This window comes from Hyla sarda, chromosome 8 (genome assembly GCF_029499605.1).
Source record: "Hyla sarda isolate aHylSar1 chromosome 8, aHylSar1.hap1, whole genome shotgun sequence".
NCBI classification, from domain to species: Eukaryota; Metazoa; Chordata; class Amphibia; order Anura; family Hylidae; genus Hyla; species Hyla sarda.
The window spans coordinates 136987466-137008382 of NC_079196.1; the positions used below are offsets into that span (position 1 = coordinate 136987466).

A 20917-nucleotide genomic window follows, 5' to 3' on the forward strand; every position below is an offset into this window, starting at 1 on the left:
GTAATAATTGGGGGTTAGTGCTAGCTGTGTTGGGGGCTAACACTAAGCCCAGGCTTAGTAATGGATTCCGTCTATTAGACAGCTTCCACTACTAAGCCTGTCAAGTAAAAACACAACACGTTTCAAAAAAAAAAAAAATAATAATTATTCCAAAAAACACTCCCCCACAAGTCCTCGTTAACCATTTTATTAACATTAAACAGATTTTAAAAAATGTTGGTCACCGAAGCAGTCCACCGAATCCGAAGTAGTCCACAGGATACACTGATCTGAAATGAGAAAAATAGGCTAATACATTTGTCACCCGTCCGCGCATGACTACAACTCCCAGCATGCCCTTACAGTAAGGATATGCTGGGGGGGGGGGGGGTTAACAATCTCCCACACCACATGACTACAACTCCCAGCATATCCTTACAGTAAGGGCATGCTGGGAGTTTTAAGGGGGGGGGGGGGGTGACAAGCCTGTCACCTGCCCCCTGCCGCACAACTACAACTCCCAGCATGCCCTTACAGTAAGGATATGCTGGGAGTTGTAGTCATGTGGTGCGGGAGATTACCACCTCCCCCCCCCCCCACAACTCCCAGCATATCCTTACTGTAAGGGCATGCTGGGAGTTGTAGTTGTGCGTCCGGGGGCAGGTGAAAAGCTTGTCACCTGTCCCCCCCCTTACAACTCTCCCAGCATGCTCTTACTGTAAGGGCATGCTGGGAGTTGTAGTCGTGCCAGCGAGGGAAGTGGGTGGTAATGCACTCCGCTCCTTGGCTGCAGTGATCAGAGAATCACTGTAATTTCATATTTCCTGCCAGGTCACGTGACATGGGACCCAGCGGGAAATTTGAAATTACACTAAACTCCGTGGCACTGTAGTAAGGAGCCCGGGCTGACATAATACTGCAGCCGCCTGGGACTCCCGCAGCTGGGCAGGGAGATGTGCAGAAGCCGTCCCTGCTATTTCTTGGCGTGTACCGCAGTGCTGAGGGATGATGGGGATGGCACCAACACATCTCCCTGCCCATCTGTGGGAGTCCCGGGTGGGTGCAGAGTTATGTCAGCCCTGGCCCCTTACCAGGCGCTGCGGAGATGATAGTTGAAGGAGCCCGGTCGGCTGAAGTGAGGCTAGCACAGGCTCCTTACCAAGGTGCCGCAGGATATGAGAACCCCGTGTGGCTGAAAACTGATGCCAGCCCGGGCTCCTTTTAACATCTAGAGGAGCCGCGGAGCTTTTAATCCCTAATGTAATATCAAATTTCCCGTGATTGGCTGCTCTGTCCTGGCCAATCACAGGACCCAACTGGAAATATGAAATTACATTAGGGGAAATAGAAACTCTGCGGCACCAAGGTATGTTAAAAAGAGCCCGGGCTGGAATCACTCTGCAGCCGCCCGGGTTCCTCTGATTCTATCCCTGCTACCCTAATATAATGATGGGGATGGGGACACTGCATTACATAACCACCACCCCCCTTGTCTTCCGCCCGTCGGCCCGCGCCGCAAATTGTCCACCTGCTACAATACTACAACTCCGAGCATACCCTCAGTGTATGGGCATGCTGGGAGTTGTAATCTTGCAACAGGTAGCAAACAGATGGGAGATGTGCGGCGCAGGAGACAAGGGGGGGGGGAATGACATTAAGTTAGGGTAGCGGGGATAGAATCAGACAGAGCCAGGTGGCTGCAGAGTGATGCCAGCCCGGGCTCCTTTGTACAGTTGTAATATATTTCCCGCTGGAGCCGTGATGTCGGCTGCCAGCAGGAAATATAAAATTTGCTCTCAAAAGCAGTTTTGTACGCCAGCTCAGGGCTAGCTTACATTTACGCAGTTTTTGAGGGTTTGCGACTTTTTTTTGCGCAGTTGAGACTGTCGCAGTTAATAAATACCAGACTATCCATAGTCCATATTAAAATTTTTACTACCTAGTTACGTTTTGGAAAACTTGCTTTTCTCGCTTTCCAGTCAAAATGTCGCACGAAAAATTGCGTAGTCGCAGGTGCGACATCTGTGCGACATTTTTAGTAAAAAAAAAATGAACTAAATCGCTTGATAAATGTCTGTCAAAGAGAGCAGGTGCAAATTAACTATGTTGTGAACTTTAAGAATATCATGGTTTACAAAGAAGGCAAACAAAACCCAGAATGCTCCAAAGGGACACATAGTAACCGTTTCTAAGGTTGAAAAAGGACAGGGAGCCCATAGTTACAGCTAGAGACACGATCTTGGCAGTGGTATTAATGTTATGGTCACAACAATATTAAGAGGTGGTATTAATGCTATGGTTGGTGGGACATAATGGCCCTGATTTACTATTGTAAACCCGACATGTTTTGTCTAGTTGTGCTCCAAATTCTGGCATATTGTCAGAATTTACACCTGAATGGAAAAAAAAAAAAACCCGGCCAACTCTCCAGTTTACTGAGCGAACATGAAAAAGGGGCATGGCTGTTGGGGTATGGTGTGTGTGACTACTGAAAAGGGGCGTGTCATCGACTTTCACACAAATATTTATGAAAGGGGTACTCCGGCACTGGGGACCCCGTGATCTTTCACGCAGCACTTCGTTACCATCAGCCCCCGGAGCATGTTCGCTCTGGGTCTGATTGCCGATCACGGGGCCGGAGTATTGTGATGTCAGACATCAGACTCGGAGACCCCTGCGATCAGGCTGGATAGGGGATAAGATGTCTTGGTGCCAGAGTACCCCTTTAAGGCTTCCACAGAAAAATGTGGTGGATTTGAGCTGAGGAAAACCCCACAGATCAGAGCATGTGTTAAAAAAAAAATTAATAAATAAATAAAAAAGGTAAACCTTAGTAAATACTGTGGGAAAAAAAATTGTGGTGAATTAGTTCCCACAAAGAAAACTACACTTCAATCAGGGCCAATATTACGCAGTGGTATTAATGTTATGGCTTATGGGACACAATATAGGGGCGGAGGTATTAACACTTTCAGGACCCTGCCATACTGGTCTGATTTACTTTAACCCTTGGACGTACGCTTACGTCTAAGCACCCTGGTAGTTAAGTACGCGTACGTCCATGGGAATTTCGGTCCCTGCCGCGTGCCGGGCGGGGACCGAACCGGGGTGACTGCTGATATCGATCAGCAGTCACCCCGTGCAAATGCCCAGGGGGGGGGGTCATCAGATCCCACCCCCTCCCCCATGTTGGCGATCGCCGCAAATCGCAAGTGAATTCACACTTGCGATTTGCGCAATTCCGGGTCATTACGGGTCTATGGTGACCTGGAATATAAGGGGGATCGCGGTTGTCCAAGACGCCCACGATCCCCCTGAAGGGATAGGAGTGAGGTGGCAGGGGTGCCACCCCTCCTATGCCTGCTATTGGTCGTCAGAAGCGACGACCAATAGCAGATCGGGGGCGGGGAGGGGTTAACTTTCGTTTTCCTCGTCCTGCCCACCCACAATAGGCAGGGCAGAACGGGGAAACGACAGAGCACAGACGCCGAAGTCCACTTACCCTGCGGGGGACTATCGGCTGCGGTGATCGGCGCGGGCGACATGTTGTGCGGCTGGCTCCCTGGATCCGACGGAAGCCGGGAAGTTGCCTAGCAACATCTGGAGTGCTACAGTTTGAGACCACTATGCAGTGGTCTCTGTCCTGTAGCACTCCAGATGTTGCAAAACTACAACTTCCAGCATGCCCAGACAGCTGTTTGGGCGTGCTGGTATTTGTAGTTTTGCAACAGCTGGAGGGCTACAGTTTGAGACCACTATACAGTAGTCTCTAAACTATAGCCCTCCAGATCTTGCAAAACTACAACTCCTAGCATGCCCACACAGCTGTTTGCTGTCTGGGAACGCTGGGATTTGTAGTTTTGCAACATCTGGAGGGCCACAGTTTGCAGTGGTCTCTATACTCTAGCTCTCCAGATGTTGCAGAACTGCAAATCCCAGCATGCCCAAACGGCAAACATCTGTCTCGGCATGGGGGAGTTGTAGTTGCGGACCTCCAGCTGTTGCATAACTACATCTCCCAGCATGCCCTTCGTCGATCAGTACATGCTGGGAGTTGTACTTTTGCAACAGCTGGAGGCTTTTTAAAAATGTTTTTTTTTTTAACGTATATGGGGATGTGAGGGCTCATTTTTTTGCACCGTGATCTCTAGTTTTTATCGGGTCCATTTTTATTTTGATGAGACTTTTATTGCATTTCATTACCGTTTTATTTTTTTATTAGGGTATACAAAGTGATCAAACATTCGCAATTCTGGACTGGTATTTATTTCGTATACGCCATTGACAGCGCGGTTAAAGTAACGTTAAATTTTAATAGTTCGGACATTTACACACACTGCAATACCACATCTTTGTTTTTATTTTTAACATTGTTAGATGGGGGGGGGGGTGATTTATACTATTAGGGAAGGGATTAAATCACATTTATTAGCTTTTGTTTGCACCATTTTATAGTCCCCATAGGGGACCATAAGATGTAATCATTAAATTGTATATACTGTACGCCACTGTCTGGAGCTTCGGATCACAGGATGGCAAGGAGGCAGGTGAGAACCCTCTCGCCGCCCTCTCAGCTAATCGGGACACTGCAATTTTACTGCGGTGGTCCCGATCAGTTAGGCTAAGCTGCCGGGAAGCTTTTTTTTTTTTCTTTAACATTTTCGACACAGACACCGCAATCAAAGTTGATGGCAAAGGGGTTAATGCCAGGCATCGCTGTGATCGGTGATGTCCAGCATTTGTCATTGGTCCCAGCGGTTAATAGGTGCTCCTGAGCCCACGTCATAGAAGGGGACGTACAGGTACACCTTTGTCCATAAAGGTTAAACAAACTCAACACACGTGATTGAGACAAAGTATGCACAGTGATAAAATAAGAGTCTTAATATATCAAGAATTTATCAAGGGTGGTGTAGGGGAACAATTTTTTATTTTTAACCTTTAATTTGGGTGGTGGCAATGTGTAAGTGCACCAAATTTCTTAAATGGTGCAGTACACTAGTTTGTGTGGGGCCTTCTCTGCAAGTTTTCTACAACTTTTCAACTTGTTTTGCACTAAAATTTGTTACTTTTTACAAATGTTGTCCACAGCCAGTTTTGTAAGACAAGTCTGATCTAGTTTAGACATGGGACAAGTTGAGGTTACTGCAACAAATTCTGTGACAAAATCGCAAATTCGGAGGCAAGGGACATCTGGCAGCAATAAATATATTGTATCATTGTAATCGTATGGATTTACAGAATAAAGATGAGGGAGATTTATCAAAACCTGTGCAGAGGAAAAGTTGACCTGTTGCCCATAGCAACCAGATTAATACTTTCATTTTTTGCAAAAGCCTATTCAAAAAGCCCCTCAGAAGTTGCAACATTTTCTATTTCACCACACAAATATTTTTGGCCTTGCTGTAGATTTTGTTGTAAAATTATTGATGTCATTACAAAGTACCATTGACGCACAAAACAAGCTTCATATGGCTCTGTAGGTCAAAAATTTTAGGCGCCCCCCCCCCTACCCTCTCCTTTAAAAATCCATAACAAAAATTAAAATGGGCTACATCCTTAAAGGCTTTTATTATGGGGTATTTATATATTTTTTTCACACTGGTTTAGTCCACATGGGGCACTTGTATGAATGGTCATGTTACATAAGAGTCAGAACTTTATGTTCCACAGGAGCTGCAGGTTTATGAGGTAACATTGTATTAGACAATTTTAAAGGGGTACACTTTTTTTATTTATTTATTTTTTTTAAATCAACTGGTGCTAGAAAGTTAAACAGATTTGTAAATTACTTCTATAAAAAAATCTTAATCCTTCCTGTACTTATTAGCTGCTGAATACTACAGTGGAAATTCATTTGTTTGAAACACAGAGCTGTCTGCTGACATCATGAGCACAGTGCTCTCTGCTGACATCTCTGTCCATTTTAGGAACTGTCCAGAACAACATTTTTTTCTATGGGGATTTCCTTTTACTCTGGACAGTTCGTAAAATGGACAGAAGTCAGCAGAGAGCATTGTGCTCATGATGTCAGCAGACAGCTCTGTGTTTTAAACGGAAAATTTCCACTGTAGTATTCAGCAGATAATAAGGAATTATTAAGATTTTTTACCGGAGTACCCCTTTAAACTACAACTCCCAATGTGAATTGACTGCCTCTGTGTCCCCTCCTCAGGGCTCAGAGCTGAAAAGGGCCTTTTTGCTCCACGGGAGATTTCTGTCCTCCCTGAGCTCGTATTAGACAACCCACACTGGGAGTTGTAGTCTTAAAAATATAAAGTTAACACATGATCCTGCAGCACCTGTGGGACAAAGAGGATAAGTATTACACTGCTGGGTGTAGTAGAGAACCCCTCCCTGTACTGCAGTGACAGTGAAAGGTTTTACTACTCACATCCTTCACTGTCTGCTGTCCAGGCTGTGCTGTGCTGTGGAGCTCCTCATTGTTAACTCCTGCTGTGTGCTCTGTTAATCAGCAGATGACTGTGAGGGGAATCCTCTCCGGCCTCACTCTCTACTTGCCCCCTCCTCTCCTGGATCATGGCGCTGGCTTCCTCTGTTAACCATACTAGCAGTAATCTGCAGCTGCTAGTATGGTTTCCCAAGCAGACGTTTCTAGTCTGTCATCACCTATGCCCTCCGTCTGCTATAAAGCAACTACCCATCTGTCCTGCAGTGACACAGAGAGAGGTTTTATACATTGTAGCCCCTGTATAAACATTTTACAATAATAAATAAAAATGCAGTACACTTTGCAACACACAAGTATGTACATATACATTCATTTATGATAACAAATATTTTAAGAAAAATGACGCATTCCCATTAAGTGCGTTTCTGTAAGAACAGCTGGCAGATGCCAATTTATCTGGTTAAATTTTATTTTTTTTAACCTTTTAGCGTGATCCCCCAAACCTCTGACATCCCATGTGAAGAGTTTTACCATCTTAAACTACAGAAGGAGAGAGGAAAAAGAAAACACACCTCTCTGGACCATCCCACAAGTTTCAACAATCCACATATAGCAGAAAGAAACTGGATTGATCTCTCTCTGCCCCTTCCTGAATACCATTCCAGCCAGTCTGCAATGCCACACCATGGCTTATTTTTAAACACGCAGGCATCCCAGACCATCCATCCAGACAATGGCACGACCTAATGGGAACAGCTGCAGATCGGTTGCTAAGAAGCTGGGTAACACCAGCATAGCAGGTCCTTTTTATTCTTTAGATTAGTGGGGATCCCAGAGGTCAGCATACTGTCCTATAATTAGTTGCTTATCACTAGGTCTTCACCTAAGAAAATTTCCATTTAAAGGCATATTGTAGGTTTCAAATGGTGTAATATATATTTTCTTTGATTTATTAAGCACATATTAAAAAACATAGTTTACCACTAAAAGAATAAGTAAGCAATTCAGCCATCATAATGTGTTTTTTTTCTTTTTTTCTTCTATGCTTTTTTTTCCCCAAATGTTTTCTAAATGTACTTAATGCATTTTTACTTATGTTTTGTTTCCTCAGTTCGTTCTATTGGATCAGTTGCTCTTCGAAAAGCAGAGAACATTGATTATAGATATCACTTTAATATTTTTAGCATCAATTTCAATGAGGAACTTGTTGCACTATATGGTGGCAGCCTACAGAAGCAAACTCAGTTTGTACATATTAGTATTAAAGCAATCCTACGCCTTTATAAGGTAAGATCAAAACTTTGATTAAAACTCTAACATTTCCTGCAGCCAGGTTAATTTTCTTAAATTCTCAAACAACTACTTTAATAAAACAAACTTCACAAACTGACAAATACACTTCCTTTCAATGCTGGGGTCCCTGCTGTTCTTTAGTGATGCTAGCAGTGTAAATTTGTTAACTAAACATTTTAGTAATCTTTTTTATTTTATTTTCATTAATGAAAAAAAATTCTTTTATACAAAAATTTTGACCTAAATTCTGTGCAATGTTAGTAGGCAAAAATTGCAACAAAAAAGTCTACCCTGGAAGAAAGGAAGACTCTCCAATTGCTCTGGGTCCGACTGACAGTGTGGGGGACATAGTTATGCTATAGGGACAGTGTGGGAGACAGTCAGGGCTGCCATAAAGAATTTTGGGGCCCCATACATCAGAAGTTTCTAGGCCGCACAAACTATATAAACATGGGTATCAGTTTAACTGAATTGACCCACAGAATAAATAGAACATGTTAGTTTTACCATAATGTGCTCTACTTAAAAGTGATACCCCCCCCCAAAATTGCAAAAGGTTTGTTTTTTTTCTTTACGTTCTCCTCCCAAAACAGATTGGGGTAAAATGAAATGTGTCATTACAAAGCACAATTGGGCACCCAAAATGAGTCCTAGTATGGGTCAGTGGATGGAAAAATAAGCATGTTATGGCTCTTAAAAGGAAAAGAGGAAAAACAAACCCAAAAATGAAACTTGGCTGTGTCCTCAAGGGATGAAACAGACAGCAATAGTGTGGTGTGAACATACCCTAAGGTGCTTGATGCAATGTGAACCAGCCTAACTGTTTCATCTTTATTACTTAAAAGACCATGCCTATGAAGGAAAAGAATGATTGTCAAATAGGAAGGTATACACTGAAGGTGGAAGAGAGGTAGTAGATGGATAAAAAGAAAGGGAGAAGAAAAGTCTACAAGAATGAGGAGCAAGAAATGAAAGAATGATGAAGGTGCATAAGGCAAGGTTCATATTACATTTTGAATCTTTATCATGAGTAAGAACAGGATGCCCAACGTATACTGTGGTAGAGAGCAGTGGGTGCAGTTTCATTCAATTTCCCAAACAGCATCACCTAGTGATACGGTTCTGGCCATATACGCTATTTTAACTGGACTGGACAACACCGCATTTGGGTCTGGTAAAATAGCGTATACAGTCAGAACAGAGTCACTAGGTGACTCTGTTCAGGCAATTAAAGTAAATGGCACCCACTGCTTTCCGCCACAGTATATGTCAGTTTCCAGTTCTTGGCCGGATGCTGACAGATACTTGTGACAAGGATTCAAAAAGCAGCATAAACAGGGTTTGAGTAAAGATAAAGTGACATGAGCCTGGAAACATGGTGTCTGCACCCCCCTACAGCATTGTCAGTCTGCTGGCCAGTCAGTAAATCAACTTCAGTAATGAAAGTAGATAGTGTGAGGAGGAAGGGAACTGTTCTTACTTTTCGGACCTGCACTGCTGCCCCCAGGATCTTCTGCACCATGTTTCTTTGGGTGTGAAAGCTGTAAGAGGATCAGCATAACATTTTCCCCACACTGTTTAACTCCTTCTAATGACGTTCCAGCGGTGAGCAATTTGAGAGGGAGGCGTGCAGAACTTCCTCAGCAGAGCACCCTGTCTGCATGTAGGCTGAGATGCAGTCATTAGGGGAGTAAAGCTGCAGACTATCGCTCAAACAGTAGAGGAGGGGAGGGGGCAGGACTTGTCTCCTTTTCCTCTCTGTTTTGCCGGCCAGGTCCCAGTGATGCTCTCCCCACAGGCAACCGTTGGGGTACTCTTAACCCCTTAAGGACACATGACGTTCTCATACGTCTCCATTTCCGAGTCCTTAAGGACACATGACGTATGAGAACGTAATGTGTTTTACCGGCCCCCCGCAACCATCTGGAGCGGAGCCGGTCCCCGATGCCTGCTGAAATCGTTCAGCAGGCATCGGGGCATATCGCCCAGGGAGGTCATTATGACCCCCCATGTCGGCGATGGCCGCAGATCGCTGGACAATTCAGTCCAGCGATCTGCGGCGGATTCCGGGTCAATCGGGTCTCCAGTGACCCGGTGACCCGGAATTATTGGCTGATCGGGGCCGTCAGAGACGGCCCCGAACAGCCAGAGCCAGCAGGGGTGAGGTGGCACTGGTGCCACCTCACGATCGCCCTGATTCGTCGGCCGGATTACCGGCCGACCAATCAGGGCGCCTGCTGCGGGTGTCACTCCCGCAACCCGCTCCGCCCCTCTTCCGGAGGACGTGAGCGGGTGCGGGACGTGCACCCCGGGTGCTGGGGACCCCGATCCCCGGCGCCCCTGTTGGGTTCGGGGCCCCAGGAGCAGCGGCGGCGGCGGCGGCGGCGGAGACGACGAGGGACTGACCTGTGCGGCTGTATCGTTGGAGGTGAGTGACAGCCTCCTGCTGTTGCTTAGCAACAGCTCCCAGCATGCAAAAAGGGCATGCTGGGAGCTGTAGTTATGCAACAGCAGGAGGCAGACCACCACAACTCCCAGCATGCCCTTATGGGCATGCTGGGACTTGTAGTTTTGCAACAGCTGGAGGCACATTCTTTCTATGGAAAAGTGTACCTTCAGCTGTTGTGTAACTACAACTCCCAGCTTGCACAATCAGCTAAAGTGCATGCTGGGAGTTGTAGTGGTGCATCTGGTGGTTGCATAACTACAACTCCCAGCATGCCCGTTGGCTGTCGGTGACTGCTGAGAGTTGTAGTTTTGCAACAGCTGAAGGCACACTGAGTTAAGTAGCAAACCAGTGTGTCTCCAGCTGTTGCATAACTACAATCCCCAGCATCCCCAGCCAAAGTAGTATGCCTCCAGCTGTTGCATAACTACAACACCCAGCATGCCCTTCCGCTGTCCGTACATGCTGGGGGTTGTAGCTTTTGCAACAGCTGAAGGCACACTGGTTGCAAAACACTGAGTTTGTTACCAAACTCGGTGTTTCACAACCAGTGTGCCTCCAGCTGTTGCAAAACTACAACTCCCAGCATGCACTGATAGACCGTACATGCTGGGAGTTGTAGTTTTGCAACAGCTGGATGTCCCCCCCCCCCCCCCCCCCCCCAATGTGAATGTACAGGGTACACTCACATGGGCGGAGGATTACAGTAAGTATCCGGCTGCAAGTTTGAGGTGCGGCAAAATTTCTGCCGCAGATCAAACTGCCAGCGAGAAACTACTGTGAACCCCCCGCCCGTGTGACTGTACCCTAAAAACACTACACTACACTAACACAAAATAAAATAAAAAGTAAAAAACACTACATATACACATACCCCTATACAACCCCCCTCCCCAATAAAAATGAAAAACGTCTGGTACGCCACTGTTTCCAAAACGGAGCCTCCAGCTGTTGCAAAACAACTACTCCCAGTATTGCCAGATAGCCGTTGACTGTCCAGGCATGCTGGGAGTTTTACAACAGCTGGAGGCACCCTGTTTGGGAATCACTGGCGTAGAATACCCCTATGTCCACCCCTATGCAAGTCCCTAATTTAGGCCTCAAATGCGCATGGCGCTCTCACTTTGGAGCCCTGTCGTATTTCAAGGCAACAGTTTAGGGTCACATATGGGGTATCGCCGTACTCGGGAGAAATTGGGCTTCAAATTTTGGGGGGTATTTTCTGCTATTACCCTTTTAAAAAATGTAAAATTTTTGGGAAAACAAGCATTTTAGGTAAAAAATATATATTTTTTTTACATATGCAAAAGTTGTGAAACGCCTGTAGGGCATTAAGGTTCACGTTACCTTGTTACGTTCCCCGAGGGGTCTAGTTTCCAAAATGGTATGCCATGTGGTTTTTTTTTGCTGTTCTGGCACCATAGGGGCTTCCTAAATGCGGCATTCCCCCAGAGCAAAATTTGCTTTCAAAAAGCCAAATGTGACTCCTTCTCTTCTGAGACCTGTAGTGCGCCAGCAGAGCACTTTTCACCCCCATGCAAGGTGTTTTCTGTATCGGGAGAAATTGGGCTTCAAATTTTGGGGGGTATTTTCTGCTATTACCCTTTTTAAAAATGTAAAATTTTTGGGAAACCAAGCATTTTAGGTAAAAAAAATAAATATTTTTTTTACATATGCAAAAGTCGTGAATCACCTGTAGGGTATTAAGGTTCACTTTACCCCTTGTTACGTTCCCTGAGGGGTCTAGTTTCCAAAATGGTATGCCATGTGTTTTTTTTTTTTTTGCTGTCCTGGCACCATAGGGGCTTCCTAAATGCGGCATGCCCCCCAAAAACCATTTGTCGCTCCTTCCCTTCTGAGCCCTCTACTGCGCCCGCCGGACAATTAACATAGACATATGAGGTATGTGCTTACTCGAGAGAAATTGGGTTTCAAATACAAGTAAAAATTTTCTCCTTTTTATCCCTTGCAAAAATTCAAAAATTGGGTCTACAAGAACATGCGAGTGTAAAAAATGAAGATTTTGAATTTTCTCCTTCACTTTGCTACTATTCCTGTGAAACACCTAAAGGGTTAATACACTTACTGAATGTTTTTTTGAATACTTTAGGGGGTGTAGTTTTTATAATGGGGTCTTTTATGGGGTATTTCTAATATGAAGACCCTTCAAATCCACTTCAAAACTGAACTGGTCCCTGAAAAATAGTGAGTTTGAAAATTTTGTGAAAAATGTCAAAATTGCTGCTGAACTTTGAAGCCCTCTGGTGTCTTCCAAAAGTAAAAACTCATAAATTTTATGATGCAAACATAAAGTAGACATATTGTATATGTGAACCCAACAAAAATATATTTTGAATATCCATTTTCCTTACAAGCAGAGAGCTTCAAAGTTAGAAAAATGCAAAATTTTCATTTTTTTCATCAAATTTTGGGATTTTTCACCAAGAAAGGATGCAAGTTACCATAAAATTTTACCACTAAGTTAAAGTAGAATATGTCACGAAAAAACAATCTCGGAATCAGAATGATAACTAAAAGCATCCCAGAGTTATTAATGTTTAAAGTGACAGTGGTCAGAATTGCAAAAAAACGCTCCGGTCCTTAAGGTATAAAATGGCTCGGTCCTTAAGGGGTTAAAGGGCTGCAGTGGCTTCCTGGGCAAATGCCTGGAGCAATTATTGCAGAAGATGGGCCCCGCTGTTTAAACAGTGGTCTCCTGCTTCAGTATTGGGGCTGGTGCAGTGGAGGCCCGGGCCCCTTACAGCTGTACTGGCTATACCCCCCTGACAGCGGCCCTGGACATAGTTATGCTATAGGGACTGTGTGGGGGACCTGACAATGCATTGACTTCTCATTCGCTTCCAAGCAGATACTGCAAAGAAAAGGCTTTTTGAATAACTTTAAAAGCAAACAAAGGAAGAGAGTCTGTGAGCTTGCGGGTGTGTGTCTTCATAAAAAGTGCATGTCTGAATATGAAGTGGGGACTCAAGATTAAGGGACTTCAGATTCGGGGAGTTTAGATGAAAGCCACTAGTATTAGTCAAATTATCTGTTTTGGCTTTTATTTGAGCTATCATCATTATTAAGATGTCCTCCATGTTTGAAAATGTGGTCAGGTGTACATCTTGCGCAATTTATGTAATCTTTGAACAGCAGTTCAAAGGTTCATATTGCTTTGCGGGATGTGCGAGTTGCTCATTTGGTAGCCCAGATCCTGGATCTAGAGGAGCAACTGGCAACACTGAGATCAATTGACATGGAAAGGAGTCTGAGCAAGCACCCTCTGGGGTAGAGGTGTGGGAGTATAGTGGCCTAAAGGTGCAGGGCAGTCAGGCTGCTAGCTGGGTTACAGTTAGAAAACTGGGCAGGAGGGAAAACGTCAGGAAGGCTAGTCCTGATCTGTCACTCTTGACAAGTTAACAGTTAGCAATACTGCAGCAAGACACTGCCTCTGACAGCCACAGGGATGTCTGCTACAGTAAGTAGATGAGGAGGGCAAGGCAGGCCAGACAGGGGCTGGTAGTGGGGGACTCAGTGATTAGGGGGGCAGACAGGGCGATCTAACACAAAAAATGCACTGTCACATGGGAAGGTCAACAGAATTGCAACACAGAACACCAGGGTTCACCAATTCACTTGTGTCTATTAAAATATTTACATTATTAAATTCCATTAAAACGTGTGAACTGAGTGCACAGGATTTAAAACTAAAGTCTCTGCCTCGTTTCCTTATTTATAAATTCCTTGAAATCATTAACCCTGCACCATTTTTGATCTCAAGGAATTTATAAATAATGATATAACATAGAGTAGTTTTAATCCTTTTGCACTCACTCACACATTTTAATTGAGTTTAATAAAGTAAATCTTGTAATATAGACACATGATAAAAAATAATAGTGTGTTGTAAGAAAGGGTGATCTGTCACAAAGACCGGGATCGCCAAACAATGTGTTGTCTTCTTGACACTTGAGTTTGGCACATCGTGGATGGGGTTGACAGAATACGGGGAGCTGCTGGAGAAGACATAGTGGTCATGGTTCACTTTGGCACCAATGACAAAGTAAGAAGTAGGTGGAGTGTCCTTTAACCCCTTAACGACCACGGACATAAATGTAAGTCCTGGTGTGGAGGTACTTAGCGCACCAGGATGTACATTTTACGTCCTGTGCATGACCGCGAGCATTGGAGCGGTGGTCGCTTCATACACTGCAGGTCCCAGCTGCTGATAGCAGCCAGGGACCGACGGTAATGGCTGACATCCGCGATCGCACGGATGTCCGCCATTAACCCCTCAGATGCCATGATCAATACAGATCACGGCATCTGCGGCAATGCACATGTTAAAATAGATGATCGGATCACCTGCAGTGCTGCCGCGGGAATCCGATAATCTGTAACAGTGGCCCGAGGTCCCCTTACCTGCCTTCGGCCATCTCCTTGGGTCTTATGCTCTGGTCGGAGATCGAGCAGACCAGAGCATAAGAAGGCGATAATACTGATCAGTGCTATGCCCTATGCATAGCAATGAACAGTATTAGCAATCAAATGATTGCTATTGATAGTCTCCTATGGGGGTATAAAAAGTGTAAAAAGTTGAAAAATTTTAAAATAAAAAGTGAAAAATCCCCTCCCCCAATTAAAACGAAAATTGTCCCTTTTTCCCATGTTACCCCCAAAAAGCATAAGCATTTTTTTTAACCCCTTAACTCCTTAAGGACCCAGCCATTTTACACCTTAGGACCCGGCCATTTTTTGCACATCTGACCACTGTCACTTTAAACATTAATAACTCTGGAATGCTTTGTTATCATTCTGATTCCGAGATTGTTTTTTCGTGACATATTCTACTTTAACATAGTGGTAAAATTTTGTGGTATCTTGCATCCTTTCTTGGTGAAAAATCCCAAAATTTGATGAAAAATTTGAAAATTTTGCATTTTTCTAACTTTGAAGCTCTCTGCTTGTAAGGAAAATGGATATTCCAAATATTTTTTTATTTTTATTCACATATACAATATGTCTACTTTATGTTTGCATCATAAAATTGACGTGTTTTTACTTTTGAAAGACACCAGAGGGCTTCAAAGTTCAGCAGCAATTTTCCAATTTTTCACAAAATTTCCAAACTCACAATTTTTCAGGGACCAGTTCAGGTTTGAAGTGGATTTGAAGGGTCTTCATATTAGAAATACCCCACAAATGACCCCATTATAAAAAGTGCACCCCCCAAAGTATTCAAAATGACATTCAGTGAGTTAACCCTTTAGGTGTTTCACAGGAATAACAGCAAAGTGAAGGAGAAAATTCACAATCTCCATTTTTTACACTCGCATGTTCTTGTAGACCCAATTTTAGAATTTTTACAAGGGGTAAAAGGAGAAAATGTATACTTATATTTGTAGCCCAATTTCTCTCGTATACCTCATATGTCTATGTAAAGTGTTCGGCGGGCGCATTAGAGGGCTCAGAAGTGAAGGAGCGACAAGGGGATTTTGGAGAGTACGTTTTTTTTTTAATGGTTTTTGGGGGGCATGTTGCATTTAGGAAGCCCCTATGGTGCCAGAACAGCAAAAATTCCCCACATGGCATACCATTTTGGAAACTAGACCCCTTGAGGTACGTAACAAGGAATAAAGTGAGCCTTAATACCCCACAGGGGTTTCACGACTTTTGCATATGTAAAAAACTAAAAATAAAATTTCACTAAAATGTGTGTCTCCCCCCAAATTTCACATTTTTTCAAGGGTTAATAGCAGAAAATACCCCCCCAAACATTGTAGCCCCATCTCTTCTGAGTATGGAAGTACCCCATAAGTTGACCTGAAGTGTACTATGGGTGAACTACGATGCTCAGAAGAGGAGTCATATTTGGCTTTTTGAGAGTAAATTTTGCTCGGGGGCATGTCGCATTTAGGAAGCCCCTGTGGTGCCAGGACAGCAAAAAAAAAAAAAAACACATGGCATACCATTTTGGAAACTGTACCCCTTGTTACGTTCCTCAAGGGGTCTAGTGAGCATTTACCCCCCACTGGTGTCTGTCAGATCTTTGGAACAGTGGGCTTTACAAAATTTTTTAATTTGCACAGCCCACTGTTCCAAAGATCAGTCAGACACCTGTGGGGTGTAAATTCTCACTGTACCCCTCATTACATTCCGTGATGGGTGTAGTTTCCGAAATGGGGTCACATGTGGTTTTTTTTTTGTGTTTGTCAAACCCGCTGTAACAATCAGCCACCCCTGTGCAAATCACCTCAAATGTACATGGCACACTCTCCCTTCTGGGCCTTGTTGTGCACCACCAGAGCACTTTGCGCCCACATATGGGGTATCTCCGTAGTCAGGAGAAACTGCATTACAAATTTTTATTTATTTTTTTAACCCTTTTACCTCTTGTCAAAATGAAAAGTATAGGGCAACACCAGCATGTTAGTGTAAAAAGTTTATTTTTTTACACTAACATGCTGGTGTAGACCCCAACTTCACCTTTTCATAAGGGGTGAAAGGAGAAAAAGACCCCCAAGATTTGTTAGGCAATTTCTCCCGAGTACGGCGATATCCCATATGTGACCCTAAACTGTTGCCTTGAAATAAGACAGGGCTCCGAATTGAGAGCGCCATGCGCATTTGAGACCTGAATTAGGGATTTGCATAGGGGTGGACATAGGGGTATTCTACACCAGTGATTCCCAAGCAGGGTGCCTCCAGCTGTTGCAAAACTCCCAGCATGCCTGGACAGTCAATGGCTGTCCGGCAATACTGGGAGTTGTTGTTTTGCAACAGCTGGAGGCTCCATTTTGGAATGAGTGGCGTACCAGACGTTTTTCATTTTTATTGGGGAGGGAGGGGGGCTGTGTAGGGGTATGTGTATATGTAGTGTTTTTTACTTTTTTATTTTATTTTGTGTTTAGTGTAGTGTAGTGTTTTTAGGGTACAGTCACACGGACGGGGGATTACAGCGAGTTTCCCGCTGCGAGTTTGAGCTGCCGCACAAAATTTGCTGTATCGCACACTTGCAGCCTGATACTCACTGTAAGCCCCCTGCCCATGTGAATGTACCCTGTACATTCACAGGGGGTGGACCTCCAGCTGTTGCAAAATTACAACTCCCAGCATGCACTGTCTCAGTGCATGTTGGTAGTTATAGTTTTGCAACAGCTGGAGGCACACGGGTTGGGAAACACTGAGTTAGGAAACAGTTTCCCAACCAGTGTGCCTCCAGCTGTTGCAAAACCACAACTCCCAAACATTCTCAGGCATGCTGGGAGTAGTAGTTCGGCAACATCTTTAGAGCCAGATGTTGCCGAACTACAACTCCCAGCATGCTTCGAGTTGTAGTTTTGCAACATCTGGAGGACTACAGTTTGCAGACCACTAATACAGTGGTTCCCAATCTGTGCCCTTCCAGATGTTGCAAAACTACAACTCCCAGTATGCCAAAACTGTCCAGGCATGCTGGGAGTTGTAGTTCTGCAATATCTGAAGGGCCAGATGTTACAGAACTACAACTCCCAGCATGCCTGGACAGTAAGGGCATGCTGAGGATGTGTAGTTTTGCAACATCTGGAAGGGCACAGTGGTCCAAAAACTGTGGACCTCCAGAAGTTGCAAATCTGCAACTCCCAGCATGCCCAGACGCCAGGGGCTTGCCACCTCGCTCCTATTCTTTAGCATGGTCCTGGCTGTCTGTGAAAGCCGGGATCATGCGAAATTACCGGGCGGTCGGGTCCCAGAGACCCAATCAGCCCGGTATCGCCGCAGATCGCAAGGGCGATTTCCCTGGCGATTTGCGGCGATCGCCGACATGGGGGGCCTACATGGCTCCCCTCGGCGTTTGCCCTGGATGCCTGCTGAAGCATTTCAGCAGGCATCCAGTTCCGATCTCTGCCCGGCGAGCGGCAGGGACCGGAAAGCGCCGGGACGTCCTGGGTCCTTAAAGCCCAGGGTGCGGGGACGTCCCCGTACGTCCTGGGTACTTAAGAGGTTAAGGACCAGGCCATTTTACACCTTTAGGATCAGAGCGTTTTTTTGCAAATCTGACCACTGTCCTTTTAAACATTAATAACTCTGGAATGCTTTTAGTTATCATTCTGATTCAGAGATTGTTTTTTCGTGACATATTCTACTTTAACATAGTGGTAAAATTTTGTGGTAACTTGCATCCTTTCTTGGTAAAAAATCCCCAAATTTGATGAAAAATTTGAAAATTTTGCATTTTTCTAACTTTGAAGCTCTCTGCTTGTCAGGAAAATGGATATTCCAAATACTTTTTTTTTGATTCACATATACAATATGTCTACTTTGTTTGCATCATAAAATTTATGTGTTTTTACTTTTGGAAGACAGCAGAGGGCTTCAAAGTTCAGCAGCATTTTTCAAATTTTTCACAACATTTTCAAACTCACTATTTTTCAGGGACCAGTTCAGGTTTGAAGTGGATTTCAAGGGTCTTCATCTTAGAAATTCCCCACAAATGACCCCATTATAAAAACTGCACCCCCCAAAGTATTCAAAATGACACAGTCAGCGTTTTAACCCTTTAGGTGTTTCACTGGAATAGCAGCGAAGTGAAATTCACAATCTTAATTTTTTACACTCGCATGTTCTTGTAGACCCATTTTTTGAATTTTTACAAGGGGTGAAAGGAGAAAATGTATACTATATTTGTAGCCCAATTTCTCTCGAGTAAGCACATACCTCATATGTCTATGTAAATTGTTTGGCGGGCTCAGAAGCGAAGGAGCGACAAGGGGATTTTGGAGAGTACGTTTTTCTGAAATGGTTTTTGGGGGGCATGTCTCATTTAGGAAGCCCCTATGGTGCCAGGACAGCAAAAAAAAAAAAAAAACCACATGGCATACCATTTTGGAAACTAGACCCCTTGAGGAATGGAACAAGGGGTAAAGTAAGCCTTAATACCCCACAGGGGTTTCTCGACTTTTGCATATGTAAAAAAAAATTTATTTTTCACTAAAATGTGAGTTTTCCCCAAAATTTAACATTTTTTTTACAAGGGTTAATAGCAGAAAAGGCCCCCCCCCCCAAAAAAAAAAAAAAAAAAAAAAATTGTAAATACATTTCTTTGGAATAAGGACATACCTTAATTTTTTATGAGTTTCGCTCTGCGGGTGCACACCAGGTCTTGGAATGGGAGGTCAGTCAGGGGCCTTGAGCTTATTATAGCAGCCAGGATGTGGGACCCCCCTCAAGGAGCGTTAATGGGGGGAGCACTGAGCCCTAAAATAGGGGAACACTGTGGGGGACAACGGGCCATAACTGGGGTAGACAGGTGGGGTACAGAGGACCGTAATATGGGGTACAGTGGGACAGAAAACTATAAATCATAAAATAATAAAACAGGATATGTTCGCAGAATGATGACTCAGAGCATAGCCAAAACTAAAAAAAAAATATGACCGCCCCAAACCCTATGCTCTGAATCATCATTCTGGGAATGTGATGTGTGTGGCCGTCTCTAACCTGTTACCTCAAATGCGCACCTGCTCAGGTGGAGAGAGAGCGCTGCGCATTTGAGGCAACATAAAAAAGTCCCCGATGATAGTGACTCAGTGACCTATGACCCATTTTTGAAAAAACACCCCCATAGGTCTTATCAGATTTTTTTTTTTTTAAGGTTTTTTGGGCAATTTAGTGATTTATGGGGGTTATATTTTGGAATGTACTCTGGACTTGGTACATTGGTCAAATTATGGAAAATTCAAATGAAAAGGGAAAATTTAGTGCTCCATGGAAGTGTGATACTCCCTGAAGCAGCCTATGCAGAGGCCCGGATTATCTGGGCATGTGTCACACTGATACCTGGTGTCCTTCCGCATCCCCTTCCTGTAACACACTCTGCATTTTTTCTGGGATCGCTCCTTCCTTCCAGTGGGGTGGGGGAGATGTCACCTGGAAAGTGTTGGCCTGGGACGATCCTGGTGCCTAGAACTCCAGACCCTTGGGAAGTCCGGCCTGATCTTTCCCGGTCAGCAAAGATCAGGAACCTTAGGACTTCTTTTTGGTACTGGAGGAATGTCCCTGTGTTGCCAGCATACTGGGATAGTACAAAAGCGTTGTACATGGCAACCTGTACCAAGTAGACCGCAACTTTTTTGTACCATGCGCTTGTTTTCCGCATGGCGTTATATGGCTTGTGGACTTGATCGGAGAGATCAACCCCCCCCTCATATACCGATTGTAGTCCAGAATACAATCTGGCTTGAGGACCGGTCCCACGGTACCTCGGACAGGGGTGCTGCCGTTCCCTTGAATAGTGGTGAGCATAAGGACATCACTCTTATCCTTCACCAACAGGTTATCATGGGTCAGGGCACGGGACTCACCCTTGGGGATAGGCGTCTTAACAAAATTTAGAGGGAGGCTTCTCTGGTTCTTCCGCACGGTCCCGCAAGCGGACGTGGATCTGGCGGAAAGGGATTTGAACAGAGGGATGCTGGTATAAAAGTTATGCACGTACACGTGGAAACCCTTATCCAGCAATGGGTGCACAAGATCCCAAACGAGTTTCCCGCTAACACCCAGAGTGGGGGGACATTCTGGGGGTTCAATACGGGAATCTCGTCCCTCATATACTCTAAACCTGCAAGTGTACCCGGAGGTACTCTCGCAGAGTTTGTAGAGTTTCACGCCATACCGCGCCCGCTTCGAGGGAATATACTGGTGGAAAATGAGTCTCCCCTTAAAACTGATGAGACTCATCTACCGAGAGGTCCCTGAGCGGTACGTAGGCCTCCAAAAATTTGGCCCCAAAGTGATCGATGACTGAC

At 44.6% G+C, this 20917-nt stretch overlaps 1 protein-coding gene across 5 annotated transcripts in view; it reads left to right on the forward strand.

Annotated features, from left to right (window-relative positions):
- The window catches only part of PGAP1 (post-GPI attachment to proteins inositol deacylase 1), a 1221194-nt gene that overhangs the window by 66448 nt on the left and 1133829 nt on the right, over positions 1–20917 (forward strand). For all 5 annotated transcript variants that reach the window (XM_056536018.1, XM_056536017.1, XM_056536020.1 and 2 more), the window contains exon 3: positions 7503–7678. In XM_056536018.1, coding sequence (XP_056391993.1) covers positions 7503–7678 — 176 coding nt within the window. The remainder of the gene's footprint in view (positions 1–7502; positions 7679–20917) is intronic.